At 42.8% G+C, this 19,381-nt stretch overlaps 1 protein-coding gene across 1 annotated transcript; it reads right to left on the bottom strand.

Annotated features, from left to right (window-relative positions):
- Positions 1-4,836: 4,836 nt before the first annotated feature.
- Positions 4,837-19,081, bottom strand: LOC134368593 (phosphatidylinositol-binding clathrin assembly protein-like). The gene is made up of 10 exons (XM_063085020.1): positions 18,889-19,081; positions 17,416-17,558; positions 15,269-15,344; positions 14,088-14,190; positions 13,835-13,928; positions 13,600-13,711; positions 12,590-12,696; positions 11,690-11,731; positions 6,255-6,331; positions 4,837-5,020 (listed from the first exon to the last, which is right to left on the bottom strand). Exons 1-10 carry the CDS (start codon positions 19,079-19,081, stop codon positions 4,837-4,839), a joined length of 1,131 nt encoding a protein of 376 aa, XP_062941090.1.
- Between the last annotated feature and the right edge of the window lie 300 nt (positions 19,082-19,381).

Here is a 19,381-nt window from a genome sequence, read left to right as displayed (position 1 = left end):
TTTCTTTGATGGAATCCTTTAGTGCAAGTTTGTGACTTGCTGTGGCCATTTAAAGGTTAAATGTAAAGTACATGTAGGAATTTGCCAGGTCAAGGGGGTAGCTGAGATAGGGTCCCAAGTGAACAAAACCCACTGGTAGAAGAGAAATGCAAACAAGCAAGAGAAAGAAACTAAAATTTACCCCCACAAAACACCGTAGTGACAATGGAATAATGTCCCTGCTTTCTTTCTGATTATAGTAATTTCGGTCTTCTCTCTTTTTTCTTGGTCAATCTAAATAAAGGTTTGCAAATTTTGTTGATCTTTTTAAAGAATCAACTTTTGGTTTTGTTGATATTCTCTATTGTTTTTAAATTCCCTATTTCATATATTTCTTTTGTAATCTTTGTCATTTCCAACTTATCTTTGCTTTTGGTCTAGTTTGCTCTTTTTTTTTTTCTGTTTTCTTAAGGTAGAAGCTTACATTACTGATTTGAGATTTTTCTTATTTTTAATGTAGGTATCTACAAGTATATCAAAAAAAAAAAGATTAACTTATTATGTGTGGCAACAACAGCACATCATTCTTAAATAATTGATAACTCCCAAGAGATTTCAAAGGCCTTCATTTCTAACATCTGTTTTGACCTCATAATTTTCTTTCTCTCTCTTTTTAACTCCTAACATTTAACAATTAATCATTATTATTTTTTTTTTTGAACACATACGAATTGGCTCTGGAAATATTTAAGGGAAAAGTAGCTAAGTCCCTTTCCATAAAAGGTAATAGTTTGTAACCCAAATTTCTTCAGCCATTGAAATTAACTTATGAAGACACTTAGCCAGGTTCTTCAAAACTGTTGCATTTCGCCTCTGCTTTTGACTAAACAAAAATTGCTGGCTTGGTGCTGTGAGTGTTGGGATTGTTCTCATGAGTGCTTTCACAGGAACACTCCAGAGAAAAGGCAGGAAGGAGCAGGGCATTTGAGGTCAGAAAATCTTGGCTGTGCTGTTTGACCTGAGGCAAGCTGAGCAACCTCTCTGAATCTCAGTTTCTTCAAGTTTTAAATGGGGCTGACATTTTCCTCTGGTTCTTAGGAGGACCAAAAAAATTCTAAAAGGAAATAATACATTTGAAAACACCTGTACACCACAGGCAGTCAATAAATATTAGTGGAATGTTAAAAAAATTAAAGTAATAATACAGCACAAATGTTACCATGTGGAGAATGCAAGGAGTAAAATTGGAATTCCAGGTGGCGGATGCACAGGTGCAGGTATCAAGCTGCCTGCTCATTTCACCACTAATTTCCATTTTTGAAGGTTGACACAACTTGGCGTCAGATCTAATGGGAAAAGAACAGTCTCTTTAATAAAGGTTATTGGGGGACTGGGTATCCATGTGCAGAGGAGTGGAATTGGGTCCTCATCTCACACCATACTCAAAAGTCCACTGAAAACAGATTAAAGACTTAAACATAAGACCTGGAACTGTAAAACTACTAGAAGAATACATAGAGGAAAAGCTCCATGACATTGGTTTGGGCAGTGATATTATTGGATTTACCCCCAAATGCTCAGCAACACAAATGAAGATAGATATATGGGATGACATCAAACTGAAAAGCTTCTGCACAACAGAGGAAATAATTAACACAGTGAAGAAACAACCTATGAATTAGGAGAAAATATTTACAAGCCATCCATCTGAAAAGGGGTTAATATGCAAAATATATAAGGAACTCAAGCAACTCAAAAGCACGAAAACAAATAGCCTGGTTAAAAAAATGGGCAAAAGACCTAAACAGACACTTCTCAAAAGAAGACATACAAATGGGCAACAGATATATGAAAGAATGCTCAACATCACTTATCATTAGAGAAATGCAAATTAAGAACACAATGAGATATTAGCTCACACCTGTCAGGATGGCTGTTATCAAGAAGATGAAAGGTAAGTGTTGGCGAGGACGTGGAGAAAAGGGAAACTTTGTACACAGCAGCCATTATGGAAAACTGTACGGTAGTTCTGAACAAAACTAAAAAATAGAATTAGCATATAATCCAGGAATCCTACATTTGCATATATATCTATAAAGTAAGTGAAATCAGTGTGTCAAAGATATATGTGCACTCCCATGTTATTGCAGCAGTATTCACAATAGCCAAGGTATAGAATCAATCTAAGTGTCCATCAACAGATGGATGGATAAGGAAACGGTGGTACATATACACAATGGAATACTATTCAGCCATAAAATAGAATGAAATACTGTCACTTTTGACAACACAGATGAACCGGTAGGGCATTATGCTAAGTGAAGTAAGCCAGGCACAGAAGATCTCACTTACATGTGGAAACAGAAAAAAAGTCAAACTCATAGAAGCAGAGTAGAATGGTGGTTACCGGGGGCTAGGGGACGGGGGACGTAGATTGAGGAAATGGTCAAAGGACACAAAACTTCAGGTAGACAGGAAGAACAAGTTTAGGAGATCTGTTGTACAACATGGTGACTCCAGTGAATAACAACGTATTGTATTGCTGAAAACTACTAAGAGAGTAGATATTAAATGTTCTCACCACAAAAAAACAAAAAAACGATAAATATGTGAGGTGATGCATATGTTAACTAACTAGATTTACTCATTCCACAATGTATGCATACATGAAAACATCCTGTGTGTACCATAAATATACACCATTGTTATCAATTAAAAATAAATAAATAAATGTTCATGATATATTTTTCAAAAGATTGTTGCTAAAATGAAAATAGACATGTCCAGAGTTGGCAGCATTACATATAATGCAGACATACAATCTTTTATACTTAGGTTTACTAGTCAGTCAAGCTTATATTATCTCTATTAGATATTTAAGAATATAAAACTATACATCCAACCTAAGAACAAAAGGTACAATAAAAATAAATTGCTTAATTCATGTTAAGCTTGGCACTAAAAAAAGGAGGGAAGAACCATACGTTTAACTTTTTAGTTTCTTTGCTTCTGTGCTATTTTTTATTTTTTGCCTGATTTGTCAACAACAACAAAAAAACTTAAGATGATGACTGGCTTTGTTCACTGTCATAAAACTTTCACGATCAGGGTTCCAGGCAAGACGGCAGGATAGACAGGCCCCAGTGTCACTCTCTCCCACAATCAACCAAGTTTCAACTATAAAAAAGCAACAACAGCCAAGCTGGGTCCACTAGAGCTCAGGGGAAGAGGAGGAGAGACCTACAGAGCTCATGAAAGCTGGAGAAGCCAAGATGAGAGAAAGCAAAACGATTTGGAGCATTTCCTGCCACAGGAAGGAAATGGAGCTGCTGAGCACATGGAGCAGGAGCCGGCAGAAGCCGCAGCTGTGTCCTTCAGATGAAGTTGCTTGGAGGCAGCAGGGGAGAAGAGGGTCTTGGTGGCCCCCAGGACAGCAAGACCACTAATAGGGTTCCTGTGGACCCACATAGGAATGAGAAGCCACAACAACTGAAAAACAGGAGCCATTCGGAGGCCGGTGAGTCATCACAAGGGACCAACCGGCACACGGCCCCTCCAATGGGAAGTGTTTGCAGCATGAGTGGTGGGGGAGCCTGGCCCACCAGGGGCACACTGGGGCACAGCAAGGACAGCCGATCTGCCCCTCAATCAGCGCAGGACCAGTCAGAGGAGACTGGTCAGGAATATAGAATTGCATGGGGTGCAGTTTGATGAAAAAACTCAGGCCCACATCAGAGTTTCTACACAACCCAAGTGCACCAGGTCTCTGGAGAGCCAGAAGTACCTATCAGGTCAACCATTAAACCCTGAGCTGCACAAAAAGCCTTGGGAACGGAAGGGGTCCCCGAGGAAGCAGAAGTCGAGGCACGGGGTGGTTTCTTCTGCCTCCAGTGGATTTCCATCTTCTGGAAGGGGGTTTTCTTCTTTGGACACAGGACTGACTTCATTCGGGTCACTGGGTCACCGGGGGTGCCTGCACTCGCTGCCATGTCGCTCGCTGGGAGGGGACGGGCAACATGGGACGTCCATCAAGGCCTCCTAAAACAGTGAATGGCAGAAAGGTCACTGCAGAGAGACCTGTCGAGAATGGTCGAGAAAGAGCAGCAGTGGAAGGAGGCGGCCAGTGCCCGCCCGCTGAGGTCGCCACGAGGAGCACGACGAGCAGGACGGCCCAGGGGTCCCCGGCAGCTGGGATCCCTTCGTGTCCTCAGCAGGATCCCAAGAAGGTGGCAAGAGGAGGAAGCAGCGGAAGCAGAGGCGGCGCTGGCAGCAGAGGCCGAGGGGGCACCGCGTGATCGCGGACCGGGGTTCACGGTCGCGGTGGCGGCGGCAGACACGTGGGACGCGGCCGCGACCTCCCTGCCCTGCTTTGCCCCAGCACTAAACCCTGAAGGCGGTTGCGGATCTGTCCCCCTTTTCACCTGCCCGGACACTCCACGGACGACAGGCGCCCTCCCAGCCGCAGCGGGACCGTGAGGCACAGGCAGGTGTCTGAGGACGAGCTCACGGCGTGACTCCCTTTCCCGATGGCGCACCCTGTTGGACATTAGAGTGGGGTCAGTGCAGCGCGACCCGAAGGTCCCGCCAGTCACAGCCGGCGCCGCGCTGTCGGGCGCTTTTCCTCCAGGGGTGCAAACTTGCCTTCCCAGTTTCCTCTGAATTCAAGCTTCAGTTTTTGCTAAATCTCCTCTCTTTTTCTTGGATCCATAATGATTCTTTCTGGCAAGAAGTTTTCTTTGGCTGAGCAGTGCCACCTCCAGCTGCTACAGGTGAGGGTCGCGCTGGGGCAATAGGCTGCTTGTTCACAGACACACACGACACGGTCAGACCCCGAGCAAGCGCGCTGAACGACACGCTTCAGGTTGCAAGCACGGGCTCCTTAACAAACCGTTTTGTGCTGGCGAGATCCGGCCCCGCTTCCTGCAACTGCTTTATCTGCACGACGTGCGGCTGCTTCCTGGCCTCGAGTGTCCAGCACTGAGTAGAGCCCGGCTGTGCCTGCGCTTCTCCCGCACGCTCCCTCTCAGCGACCGTCGTCTTGCTTTTCACACGAGCACCTGCTGTTCACACTGCAGTTGCTCTGTCCTCTTGGAAGTGAGCTTGGCAGTGATTTAAAAATGCCAGCGGTTTTAATCTAGCAGTGTGCAAACTGGGAATTTTTCTAGTACAGTCCACGTAGCGGTGCCACAGGCTGGGAAGCCAGGAGCAAGTGTGATGTGCAGCTTTAAAGGGACCACTGCGGAAGAGTTTGCCTTGTGCACTTGGCTTTGATCGGTACATGCTGTAGCCAGTTGGGCAGAGGATACACTGCTGTTCAATGCTTATTGTGCAAAATGTAACCCGAAATGAATAATGTATTTTAAGTGCTAACTACATTAACAAAATGTAAGTTATTGAAAAAATAAAAAAGAGAGGGATAATATAAACCAATGACAATCAACAAAACCTCAAAAAAGTGGAATGAATGAATAATACATAAACTTTGTAGGAATTCTAGACAATACAGAAAAGGACAAAAAAGAAGGCTGACATCAACCATAATTGTCACATTCAGAAATAACTAATGTAAACATTTTGTGTTATTCAATTTGCATGTATAACGCATATATACAGTATACATGTGTGTGTATATGTGTGTACGCACACACACGCGCACGTCTGAAATGTTACTATGCACACTGTTATGTGAATGAACAGTTTGCCATGCCATTAAACAATCTTCTACAACAGTTGTTCTCACTAGAAGAGCCCCTAGAGGAGTGCTGTGCACTGACGTCCCCCAAAACCGAGTCCACATCATGACAGTGAAAAGAGGGCGGGAAATCCTATTATGGTAATTCAAAGGTGGGTTCTTGAAGAAGTGATTGGACTGTAGGACCACAGCATAGTGAATGGATTAATAATAGTGGTCACAGGCATGGTTCGGAAAGCATTATCACATAACAGAGTCTCTCTCCCTCTGCTCCACCATTTTCTGCCATGTGAGACCCCGGCATTGCTATAAATTCTCCACCAGAGACCTTCACCACATGTGTTCCCTAGACTTTTGACTTAGTTTCTTTGGGAAACATACCCTCTTGTGAAGAGTCTGGAATCCCGCAAAAGACTGAAACCTCCATTCCATACCATCATTTACAATAGCTGAATAGTATTCCATCATATAGCATTCATAACCCATAGTTTTAGTTCATCTCATATTTTTAAACATTTAGAATGAGAAAATTTATTTAGAGGGAGACAAAATTAACCTATATTAAAGATAGTTATTAACTCACCTGCAAGGTGGTGAAATGTTTTTCTCTTCCAAAGAAGCTAAATGCTGTTTTAGTGCTTCAAGTAAACTCCGGGGTGGCTAAAAAAAGTTATGAAAGATTTATTTTCTGATACTTTTAGAAAAATCATACTCTCCTACATGATAAACATATTTTGAACAAAAATTAAGATACCTCTATAGCAAATGCATTAAAGCCAAAAGTAAATTTATTATTAAAAGTAACATCTTGGTATCAAGTCAAATTCTCAAACTATGCTTTGAAATAAAAATTTTAAAACAACAACCCAGTCTCTTAAAATTATCAAAGGACAACTAAAATACCTATCCCTCAAGAAGACATTAGGCTTGAAATCATTCATTATTCATGGTTCCTTCAAAAGTCACCAGGTCAGTAGGTAAAACCTAGTGGAGAAGAGGGAGAGCGGGGAGAGAAGGCAACAGAGAGATAGAGAAACAACAACAAAAAGAGGGACGGAGAATCTCACTCATATTAGCAAATTCATTATCACGCATATGAAGAGAAATCCAGGTGTCGACATGGTCTTAGGTCTCTGCTAAAATGTCACCTCTTCAAGAGGGATTTCCTTGACTACCAACAGTTTCTTTAAATTTTTTTTTTCAAAGCATTTATTTTTAGTGACATTACAGATTTCTTTGTATATTCATTGTCTGTGTCCCTGCAAGAGAATATAAGCTCCATGAAGGCAGGGATTTTGTCTGTTTCATTTACTGATGAATCTTAAGTGCTTGGCACATAGTAAATGTTTAATTAATACAGTTGACCCTTAAACAACACGGGAGGTTAAGGGTGTTGACCCCACATAGTCAGTTGAAACCCTGTGTATGACTTTCACGCGTCATTACTGTGGAACCCACACATAGGAAAAGTTGGCCCACCTTATACATGGGTTCTGAATCCTGGGAATACTGCACTTTGCCCTGCATTTTGGTTAAACCCACTGTTGCAGAACCCGCATGTAAGTGGACCCTCACAGTTCAAACCAGTGTTGTTCAAGGCTCAAATGTATTTGCTGAGTGAATGTGGGTGTATCTTTTTGTTCTCCATTTCCATTAAAACATAAGGCCCATTCCCCACCAGGGTTCTATATCCCGCCATCTCCCTCCTGATCCACTCACTCTCTATTCAAGAAAATAATTATTAATAATTTACTATACACTAGGTACTAGGGACACAGCCATTGGAGGGCTTTTAAGTGAGGGGTGAAATAATCAGATGTGTATTTTGGACGTTATCAGATCTGAATTATGTAAAACAAACGGCAGAGGGCTGAGTCCTACCAAATTTTAGATGTGTCTTCAATGCACCCCTGTCTCTCCATCCTGCCACTACACCATCGTTCTAGCTCAGACTGTCACCGTCTCTCCCCTTCCCACTCAGTGTAGTATTGTAAGTGAGAGGCCAGGTAGAGGGTATCAAGGAGGGGATGGGGACAGAGGAAGACCAGCAGATTTGGGGAAAAGATGAATCATATAAACTGCTGTGCTGGCAGTGGGAAGAAGGCTTAACAAAGAAGTACTCACAAAGGTGTGTGGGGGCAGAGCTAAGGGCCAATTCTGAGGGAATAAATAACAAAAATAAATAACAAAAGTTATCAGTATTTGGACAATGTTGTTTGGAAACATTTTTTTTTTTTTTTTCCAGCTGATATGCTTTCAGACAATCCACCGCCAGATGTAAATCTGTGGAAACTGTGCCACGCAATCTTAGTGAACATGATTAGCAGAAAACTGCTTAGAAATACCAAAAACGTAAAAAGCACCAAAGTGCTGGCTGGTTAGCTCAGCTGGTGAGAGCATGGTGCTGATAAAATGCACCAAGGTGCTTTACATGAAAAGAGGAGATGTGAGGCTGTAATACCTCCTTCGTGAGGCACAGTCACCCTCCAGCCACCAATAGCACAGAAACGCTGGGGTAACTGTAGGAAAATGCATCTGGGCATGTGTCGGGGTGGAACCGTCCAGCAGGTCCCCACGTTTATGCCCCTGGAGCTCTGAGGTGGAGTGTGGCCCAGAAATGTATGTTTGAACTACTTTCATGACAAAGGAAAATGCATCCGATTGCAGACAGAGCAGACCCTGCTATGTACATTTGCAGGAGTCACGTCCAGCAGGAACTGCAGGGAATGGCTGAAAGGAGAGGACTCACACAGACAGACACACAGCCAGCTGCTCACGGAAGGAGGCTCGGTGACTCCCAGACGATGGCAAAGTCAAAGCAGAAAGGACTGACGGATCAAGAAGATGAGGGAGATTTCCTCTTAAGAAAGACCAGATGCAGAAGGGATCTCTAAACTGGTGAGCAGTTTAAACCTAGCAGGTTAGCTTCGATTCACATTAAGTAACAAGTGTCAGAAGCACAAGGAGAAACTGGCCGATCCGCAGTCACAGAGCAAGACCTTCACGCTCCTCCGTGGGATCCAGCAGCAGGTTGGCTGAGAAAGCCCCTTGAAACTGTGCACGGTTTTGAGCAGACCTCTCTCGAGGAGACTGACTGAGGGGGGCAAAGTGGGGCTGCCTCAGTTCCTGCCTCCCTCCTGTCCCACGTAGCCCTGCATGTCACTCCATTCCAGGGCTTCCAGGACAGCCCGGGAAGCACGTCTTCACAGGAGCAGTTCTGCCGACTGCTGAAGGCCACGACAAATGACTTTCTGCACTGGCTGAGGGCCAGGGGCCAGCGTACTGATAAGGAAGCTCTTCCAGTACAAAGAGTTGATTTACGGAGCAGTGAATTGGGATCTGGATGGAAGTTTGCTAACAAGGCCCCTGGCTGCCTTTTGCAGACTCTCCCGCAGCCATCTAGTTTGTTTTTGATTCAGGGATCCTGAGGAGTGGAGCTGAGGTAAGGAGGAGAGAGGGTGGCCCAGTGGAAAATGTCACCCTCCAACTCAGGTTACTCCTCCTGGCAGAGGTCCCCTTGGAGCTCAGGCCACAGGTGCTGGTCAGTTCATGCTCGTCTGTGCCCAGCAATGGCTGAGGCCGTGGTTCTCGGTAAAGTTCCTCTTCCTACCTCCAGCACATCCCTCAGGGAAGCAAGCTCGATGCAGAGAAAACTCAGAGGACTACATTCTGTGGACATCTAGCCATGCTTCTGCAGTCTCTGCTTCATCTTTTTCAGGAACCCAGGGGCTGGGATTGTGTCTCATTCATTATAGCTGAGGAGGGGTCAAGCCCTATTGTTTGTGAATCGATGCTGAGTGAAACCCGCTGGTTACGGTGCCATGGGGCCATGAAACTCCGTCTTCTCCCCTACTACTAACCCAGGCATTGTCATTGTCGCTGTGTCTCCCCACCACTGCTCATCTGACTTCCCATTCGAGAAGCTGGGCGTTATTTCACCCAAAAGTGCTTTTCATTATAGACTGATCTGTGTGATTTGATGTCTGTGCACAAGTCCCTTTTGATTTATCTGTACATGAAGGAATGTTTGTACTGTGAAGCATCCAACAGAAACTGCCCCTTCTCTGCCACCAAATCGAACACTTTGTCTGCGTCTGCAATTATCCTTTCTTGCTTGCCTCCTCTCTCTTCTTATTTGAGATCATTGCTTCCATTTGTGCTCTGGATCCAATACCCTCTCATTCCCTGAGAGATCACGTTCAATCTACTGCCCCTCTCTCCTTCCACTTCTCCACCCTCTCTCTTCACAGGCTCCTTCTCGTACACATCACTGCCATGTGAACCAGGCACTGTGTGAGCACTCCTCATGTGTTATCTCAGAGAGTCCTTCGTTATCCCAGTCCCATCCAAGGCAGGTCTGTCATGCCAGGGCCTCATATATGAGATGGGGACAGCTGAGGGGATGGCTGTGAAAGTCCTGAATCTCCAGGTTCCTCAGAAACCTTGCAGCCTCCTTTGTGGGAGGTAAGGAGGCTTCTACCCAACAAGTTACACGCCCCATCAAGATTTGCCCCACCTCCCCTCCTGGACTCTAGGCCTAGAACTAGAGTTAAACCACTGCAAAGCTACGCTGGAGACATGCCTCTGAAACAGCCCCCACCCACCCTTCAAGCAGAATAGTAAATAAAATCAAGGTTGCCTCCCACAAGGATGGCAGAAATTAGTGCCAATCTTACAGACATAAATGATGCAGATGTGATAGTCCCCGTCCCCATCAAAACCAGTCAGGCCCTGGAGAATGACAAACGACAGCAAAATCAAGTAGGAACCCAATTGCAGCCACTGTGCCAGCCACTATAGTTTCTTTGGTAGAGGTGACTTAACACAGCCTCCGGTACATGCTATGTGGTTATTGGTTTGGTGAATGTGCTGCGTTCCAGTGTGAATCAGAAAGAGGTCACAGGCGAATGGAACGGACAATGGTTACATTTATAGTTCGGACCCAGGGCTAGGTGAACTCTCCCACCTGCTGTCATAATATGGTCGGAAGAAGTCTAGACCTTCTGGTCACCCCTCAGAACCTCAAATTGATCCACTCTATCCATGATGTCATTAGAACAGGATCAGATGAGCAGGAGGTGGGTAGCAGAGTGGACTTGGGAAAGATACACATTTCTTTCACAGTGGTAAAATTTGTAGGGTTCCAGTGGTCAGAGGCCTACCAGGACGTCCCATCCAAAACAGAAGATGAAGTATTTCAGTTTGCACCTCGCACCGTGAAAAAGAAAATGTGACACCTAGTAGGCATCTTTGGGTTCTGGAGACAGCATATCTCCACACCAGGAAACATTGCTTTAGCCCAAATCCCAGGTGACCTAAAAGCCTACCACTTTAATTTGGGACCCAACGTAGGCAAGGGCTCTGTAGCAGGTCGAGGATGGGCCAGAAGCCCTGCTGCTTAAGCCCCAGGGTACGTCTGGGATGGAGCACAGACAGGTCCAGAGGGGTAAGCAGGCTGCACAACCCCATCCACACCTGCTGCACTGCCACCTCTACCTCAGGTCACACCCATGGCCATGTGGGGGACCCCTGATGACCAGTTGCTGGGGGAGGAAAAAGCTTGAGTTCATTTGAATTTTACAATATTGCTATGAGATAGGCGAGAGCATGACACCTATTTCGCAGTTGCAGAAACAAGGAATAGACGAAGGAAATGAGTTGCTTGAGTTCACACACTGAAAGGTTGACAAGACAGCCCTCAAACCTAAGTTCATTATCCCAAATACCTGACTGTTTCCACTGACCAGTGCTGTCCATTTTAAAAGCATGGTCTATTCGTTATACCAAGCGTTGCCATATATATGACGTGCATGGAAAGATTTGTATTATCTTTTAATTCTATTTTTCCATAATCTTTTTGAAGTTCCCTTGTATATGTTTGTTATTGACGGGGAAATTAAAATACACACACATATAAGTATATGGCAAAGAATGGAGTCTCAGATGATGATTAATATAAATAACAAATGAACATAGAGAAAAAAGGTCCACTTAAATGCACAGGACAGATACACTTACCTGAATAAGATTTGGAATGTTGCTCTGGTCAATTCCAACTTGCTGAACTCACAAAAAAAAGGGGGCGAAAAGTATATATTACAGCAGGGAATGGCACCAAAAAAATTAACTGAGAGACTATTGTGCACACAAAAGAGAAAACACCCCCCAGGGCACGATGCCTTCCTCGGGTGATGCCCATCTAGTGCAAGAAAAACATGTCAGGCTGAAGGATGCATTGGACACTTAAGCACAAACTTCTACTTGTCCTAACAGTAGACTCTGAAAGAAAAGTCTTGCCAGATACTGAGTCTTTGCTGTTTGGAGAAGAGCTAAGCTGTATTTTGGATATGGTGCAAATGTGTTCTAATTTTCCAAGTAGTCAGGAGTCAGCCACTATTCATGCTGTTGTTCTCCTGTGGATAATATGTCTTTGTTCTCTTGGTTTCCAGAAGTTTGACTGTCACTTGCCTATGTGTGGTTCTCTTTGTATTTATCCTGCTTGGGGTCTCCAGAGTGTCATCACCTTATATGTTTCTTTCTCTCTCTGATCACAGTCCTGTTCTACCTCTTGTCCACTGTCTAAAAAGACTTCCATCATATATATTTTCGTCCAGTTCTAGAGTTTCTGATGAGAGGGGAAACTTGGTACTGCCTATCCTCACGGCTACAAACAGAAGTCCTTGTAAGATTGCTTTTTAGCACAAGTGCATTGTAAACGTGCTCAAAAAAAAAAAAAAAAAAAAAGCGAAGGACCTAATTTTAGCTTTTAGTTTTACTATTTACAAAGTAGTTAAAACTACTACCAATTTCTGTGTCTCTGTGTAGTGATGTGGTTGGGGGAGGAGGTATAGCTACACCTGACACTAAACTAATGCAGAAAACAGCAGAAAGGCCTTGGATAGAAACGGATTTCTGTACCTCTGCAACCTCCAGGAACTGTGTCAATTTGGTGGTTTTTTCGAGGAAGTTGATGTAAATCCCCAAACTCTCCTTGTACTGGTTCTTCCTCATGTCAAAAAACTTGTCTAAAAATAGAAAAAAAAAAATTAGCAGGAAGCAGCCAATGTTGTAGCGATTTTCAAGTTTCACTCCATTCTACTCTATTTTAAGCTGATTCTGTATATGATTTTAACCTGTTCAAAACAATCATAGTTTTGATCCACTTATTTTCTGCTTGAACAAGCACAAATAGCACTGTTCAATCCCTGTAATCAACAGATTTTTACAGATTAAGTACTGTATAACAAACACTAGTGCTGGGAATATGCATGGAATTTAACAGCATACACGGATAGTTTAGATTTAAATGTCTCCAACTTCTGGTCTATAGTCTTTGTGATTAACAGCAAGCTCTGAAACTCTCTGAGGAAGGTGCTGTGTTTTCTACTCTTTTATAACCCTATAAATGTACTAGGCATTTCTTCAGTTTAAGAAAAGAGCTTAAATTCCCATCAATAAAGTTGGGAAAATGCTTGCAATGAAATGAACCATTCATTAGGTCTAAATGATGACAGAAATTTCCTGAGAAGCCTACAAAATATGCTTGTATATAATCTATAACAGTAACTTATGTAATTGACTTTACCTTCTTATAAAAGTCAGAGCTGTCTTATTTGACTTTGGTGGAAATGGGCCTTAATGTGTACTGCATAAACATGGCAACCTAGTTGATTCCCTGGTAAATTTCCCAGAAATATCAGTTAACATGTGTATAAAAATGGAAAAGCCTTGTGGCTAATTCGACAAATAATTTTTAACCAAAAAAACAATGTAATATCTCATTGTTTAAAAATACACATGAGCCTGTAAGGACTCTCTATTTTAAATCTAAAGCAAATATGAGTCTGAATGTAGAGGTAAAAGATTTTCACAAATAAAGTATTTTTACCATCTTATCTTTTAAAAATATTGTTTATTCTTTATCCTACCTAGCAGATTAAGGATCCCTTCATTATAGGCTGCAAAGAGACGAAGAGCATCTCTAAAGAGAAGCATAAAAGCAGCACGTATTATACCATTAGTTAGTTCATCAGGATTTGCCTGAAAATTAAATAAGAGTCATCAATTACCACCACAGTTAAAAAAATCCTTCTCCCATCTACAGTTAAACAATGATATTGACTGATATTAAAGGGGAAAAAAAAGGATTTCTAAAGTTCTTACATTAAAATTAAGAAGAGCATCCAGCTGGGTTTGAATAACTGGAAGCGTCTTTAGCAGCTGTTCAGTACTCATAGCTCTTATCACACCGTCTCTCCTATAAAAGATAAAAGAAATTTATAAACATCAAAAATTAAGAATTTGAAAAGCACTGTGACATCAGCATCTTAACACAGAGCTGTGTTTTTGACAAACTACAAAGCAGACCACATATGTGTCAGTATTTCTTGCTTACAAACTAAGGATAATTACTGACCCTCTCTTGCTTTTTGTAACGTCAGATGCCATCAGTCTGTAGGCGAGTGACTTTTCATTCAAATACCTGCTGTACCGTCTGATGAAGGCTGACATCGTATAACCTAAAAATAAAATATTTGATTATTTCCAATTCAACCAATACAACTATTTATAATACACCAATATGCAAAGACTTATCATTCCACATTTACCCGTACGCCTCAGCAATGTCTCTGTAAGCACAAAAGGTAGAACGGCCTTTATTCATCATCTAGTCCCACCTGCCTCAAATTTTCTGTTAAAGATTATTTTTTAGTTACTGAAAGACTTCATATCACCCCATGATGTGGTGTTGATAGTGATATTCCTGAACAGAGGGAACAGTTGAACTTTCCCAGCTCCTTTCACATTTCCACAGAAACGGCTGTAAATTCTCGGCACTTTCCCATCGCCACCTCCCCTTCTCCACCCTTCCTCCAATTAGCAAATGACCCTGACCCCAACTTCATAGAGAAAATGGAGAAAGAAAGGCCATGGGAGAAACCCAATTTCCGGTTACCTTGATTCATTTACTCAGTTTATTCATTCCTTCACCATTGTTGAGTGCTCACTATGGGTGAGGCTCTGCTAGGTGCTGGAAGTTCAGCAGTGAATAAAATAGACAAAACTCCCTGCTCTCATAGCGCTTACATTCCAATGGAGATTGTCAGACAATTACGCAAAAATAACATAAAATAAAATAAAAAGGAAAACACAGAACACAGGCAATTAGTTGGTAAGAAGTGGCAAGAATAAAACTCAGGCCGAGAGGTGGCATAAAGGTGTGCTGCAGTTTTAGGCAGGCTGGACAAGGCCTCACTGAATAAAGACCTGGAGGTTTCATTAACCTTTTTTCCTCTAGCACATAGCATATTCTTAGTACGCAGTCAAAAATGCATTATACCAATGAACTTAGGGATTATTCACCTTTATAAAAAGTGCACCGCACCACACACTAGTTAGGTTGTTTGTTGATTTATTTATTTACTTATGGAACAGGTACTTTCATACACAAATAGAGACTTTTTTTGATTGCAAGTGACAGAAACCCAACCCAAGTTGGCTTAAAATAATTGAGACCAATTTTCTTAACTAGCCAGGGTTTTCAGAACTTTCCCCTCCTTGACACATGGAAACATTTCCATCAAGGACCCATCTTACCTTCTATGACGCTTATATCCAGGAAGCTGTGTAACGTGAAGAAAGAGGGTCGAGATGCAAGATGTTGGATGAAACGCTGTGAGACAAATGGGCCGAATCCTAAAATTAGTTTCTGGACACAAAGCTAGTTTATGAATGAGTTTGCCCTTATGAATGTATATTTGACAGAGTCCTGCCATGCAGGTTCTATCTATTTCAGGAGTACTGATTAAGTTAGTCACGATCACATTCTGGGCTGGCCAGTACAAGCATTCGCTGTGCTGTCAGTTACCCTCTGTTTACCTAGTCCCCAAATTAACAAGGGGTTAAACATGAAAGTTCATGTGAATACACACCTTTCCTCCAAGACTTTCTTTCTAGCCATTTCCCCCTTTTGATTTTGAATAATTGTAAGTTACAGAGAAGTACAAAGAATAATAGGATACATCTGTGTACCCCACTATCTAGAAATGAGAACTGCTCAGTTTTTGACATAACTGCTTCCAGTCTATTTTTAAAATAAAAGGAATAAAGTATTACAGAAAAAGCTCACGTACCCTTTGCCCTGTTCCCAAGGCCAATTTCCTTTTTCTCCTACTACGAGAAGTAACTGATGTCATAATTTTTAACATGCTATCTTTAAAGTCTATTTTCTTTATAGTTTCATATGTATTTGTTCCATGGACAAATATTGTGTGTATGTTTTAATATTTACATAAATGTTATTGTACTCCAAATGTCATTCTATAACTTGCTTCCTCGATTAGCATTGGTTTTGAGATCTAGCCTTGCTGGTATACATCCCATTTAGTGTCATATAGTATTTCACTGTATAACCACACCTCATTTTACCTGTTCCCTACTGATGAAAATGTAGCTGATTTCCAGTTTTTCGTTATTATAAATATGCTGTGAGAAATAGATTTGCTGGGTCACCAGCTGGGTGATTTTGTTGAATGCGTCCCAGTGTTCTCCTCTCCACACTGATAAACTACACCAGCTAGTAATTTACACATCATCTGCAGGGTATTTCCCATTTCCTCAGTGTCTTCCCAACTCTTTATTCTGTCAGAAATCTTAAATTGTGCTAATCTGAACATGTTCTCAGACATGCTATCGGACATGAATTAGCTGTCAGACATTCTGGTTTCCTTTTCTGTGAACTGTTGGGTTCTTTTGCTCATTAGTCTGTTGTATTGCCTTTTTCTTACAATGATGTATTCTGAATATTAATCTTTGGTCTGTAATATACATGTCGCAAATACCTTCTTTCAACCTTATGGTGCCTTCCTGACTTGAATGTCATAAGCACATTCTACATTTTTTTCAGTTTCAAAATTTAGTTTTTTGCCTTTCGATATTTCCTCCATGTGGAGTTTATTTTTGTATATAAAGTAAGATAAGGATCTCATTCTATTTCTTCCGTAGGGATGCCATTTGTGCCAACAGACTTTCTTGTAATTATTTCCCCCTTACTTTCTCCTGCATGTTTTTAGTGCCACCTAGCTCATATATAAGTAGGGTTTCATTTCTGAGCTCTCTATTAAGTTCCATTTATATATACGTTCTGTTTTTCCCAATACCCTACTGTGTAATTACTATCGCTTTATAAATTTCAAAATAAAGCCAATTTCTAAACCCTAATTTTTAATGCGATTTTACTGAGACAAATTGTAAATTTAAAATAGAAAATGATAAGTAATTTAATGCTATAGAGCATTTCAGGTGTTCTATGGAACACTAAAAGTATGTGCCTATGGGGAGAGGAGGACAGGTGATGATATCACACACTCAGGTGTACAGTTTCCCTTGGCAAAGTAAAGCAGTTATGCAGTAATACATTTTAAAGTTTTTTTGGGGGGGAGGGTTTAAATCATCTAAAGGATTAAGAGAAATACCCACTCTATTATCCACTTTATTACCCAATGGCTACTTTACCAGTGGCTAAAATGGCATACCTCAAGTAATACTAATGACAAAGATGCATTCATTAATAAAAACAGAAAAAAACATTTTTAATACTGCTATTCACTTCCCCCACTTGTCACTAACAAAAGCAAAAGGTAATAGGCCCTTGACAAAGCAGGAACATTTCGCACTTGCGTGCACGCAGTCCATTGTACCAGAAGGAAGGGAAGGCCTCCCGCTGGAGCGCACAGCACACTCACCTCATTTCCGTGGACCATGAGATGATGCACAGTAACCAGAGCTTTGAACACCACCACCCAGTTACTGCTCCTCGTTTTCCTATGAAGAACATCAGCCAGATGTTGAACGCTCATATTTGTTTCATTGATGTACTGTATTAGATCTAAATTAGAGACAGTGACAAGCATTAAAATACAGACAGAAAGTTTTTGAAAAGAAAATTGGTCATTTTAACTTAAAGACAGATGCAGTCAAATCTCAGAGAAATGACAAAGGAATAATCAAAAACATTTTCTTCATTACATATATTACCATCTGTACTGATATGTGTTACCTGATATGAACACCTGTTTACCCTCTTATCCTCTACACTCGATGAGAGCAGGGACTGTGTCCATTTCAGTCACCAAGACCTAGCACAGTAGATGGCCCATAAAGGTTATGGTAAATACTTGTGAAATGAATGAATAGTACTCAAGAAGGGAAGTAACATACCCAGGGTCATACACGTAAAATTGCAGAGCTGGGATTTGTAATTAGATTTGTTTGAGTCCAGAGAGTCAGCTTCTACCAGTGTCATTACCGACTCTCTCAAGGGAAGTGTGTAACTACTGCTCATCCCTTAGGTCCCAAGAAGCCATTTCTGGAACATGACGTCATCATCCAGGGTTTGTCATAGATATTACCCCAGAATCTAGCACACAGGCTGCCCAGAATAGTGCTTAGCAAATTTCAAAAACATATGTATAATGGAACTTAATCTGTTTAACTTAGTAAACAGTGAGCTGCTATAACTCATGCACATTATGATGAGGATGCGAAGGTAAAACGTCAGCAGGTAAGTACAGATTAAGTCAATGGATAGTTTTTAAGCAAAATACCAAAGTGAAGTGGTGATCAAAGTGTTAGTCAGCTGCGAAGGCTTCAGAGCAGGAGGATTCATGCGCGTTGCCAGCAGCACGTGTTGCTTATGAAATCAGGGCTCACTACAAGCTCAAGCAATGGACTGTGGGCCTGGCCTGGGAATCTTTAACAGGTCCCCTCAAGAATGAAGACCCCTCCCCTTCGCATCACACACAGGAGCCCAAAGGTGCTGCTGGGGACACTCTAAGGCCTGTGTACTCAACTCACAGGTCCTGGCTGAGCAGTGCCCGTGGGAGAACTGACTCCGCAGATGTCACGGTTTCTACACAAACGGGCCGGGGTGGCCTTGGCAAGCGAGAACCTTTGCAGAAGCGTGGGTGCTGCCCCCTTGTCTCCTACCTAAGTTCCCTGAATAATTTCTAAATATTTCGGAATTGGACATAAAAACCGCCAGTGGTTCTTTCACGTGCTTCGAGACGATTGGAAGTGAGAATCCACACGACGCCTCGCGTGCGGGTGTCGCCAGGGGGAGGCTGGCGGGAGCACGCCGGGCACCTGCGTTAGAGGGTCCCCCAGCCCTGGACGGCAGGAGCCGCGCGAGCTGCCCAGCCCGGACGCTACTCACAGGCCAAGTGTTTCGGCTTGGGCTCCCTGGGCTCTTTGGGGGTCGCCTGGAGGGCAGCCTTGGATGCAGAAGACCCCATGAGTGTGGCGCGGGCTGCCCTCCTCTTCCACGTAAGCGTGACTGGCACCCCTAGATGAGGACGCCGAGGTGAAGGCCTGGTCCTGCAGGTGGCGCTCACCACACGACGGTTCCTTCATGCAGCCTGACGTAGACCCCTGGCATTATGAGGTGGGACCAGAACTCACGAGGCGCCAGGATTCTGCCGGAATGATGGGAAAGGTGGCGCAGGGGCAAAGGAGGGTGGTGCCAGGCACACGCTCAGATTCGGAGGGCAAGGTTCGGGCTGGGGACGGGGCACCTCCAGAGGAGGCGATTTCCATAATCCACGGCCAGTGGCACGCACCAGACATATTGAAGAACGTTCTGTGCTCTTTAGCACCCCCAGTGGAAGGTCAGTCAGCTACCAGGGTTATAGAGCCCCTCTCTGCTGCGCATGC

This window comes from Cynocephalus volans, chromosome X (assembly GCF_027409185.1).
Source record: "Cynocephalus volans isolate mCynVol1 chromosome X, mCynVol1.pri, whole genome shotgun sequence".
In the NCBI taxonomy this organism is placed as follows: Eukaryota; Metazoa; Chordata; class Mammalia; order Dermoptera; family Cynocephalidae; genus Cynocephalus; species Cynocephalus volans.
Note: the sequence above shows the minus strand (reverse complement) of the source record. Positions and strands in the feature narration are given on the sequence as shown.

Coding starts and splice junctions, on each gene's coding strand:
- LOC134368593 (XM_063085020.1), bottom strand. CDS start 19,081: ATGAAGGAACCGTCGTGTGGTGAGCGCCACCTGCAGGACCAGGCCTTC. Junction 17,559..18,888: donor AGCCCAAGCCGAAACACTTG/GCCTGTGAGTAG, acceptor TCTCTAATTTAG/ATCTAATACAGTACATCAAT. Junction 11,732..12,589: donor AGTTCCTGGAGGTTGCAGAG/GTACAGAAATCC, acceptor TTGTGAGTTCAG/CAAGTTGGAATTGACCAGAG.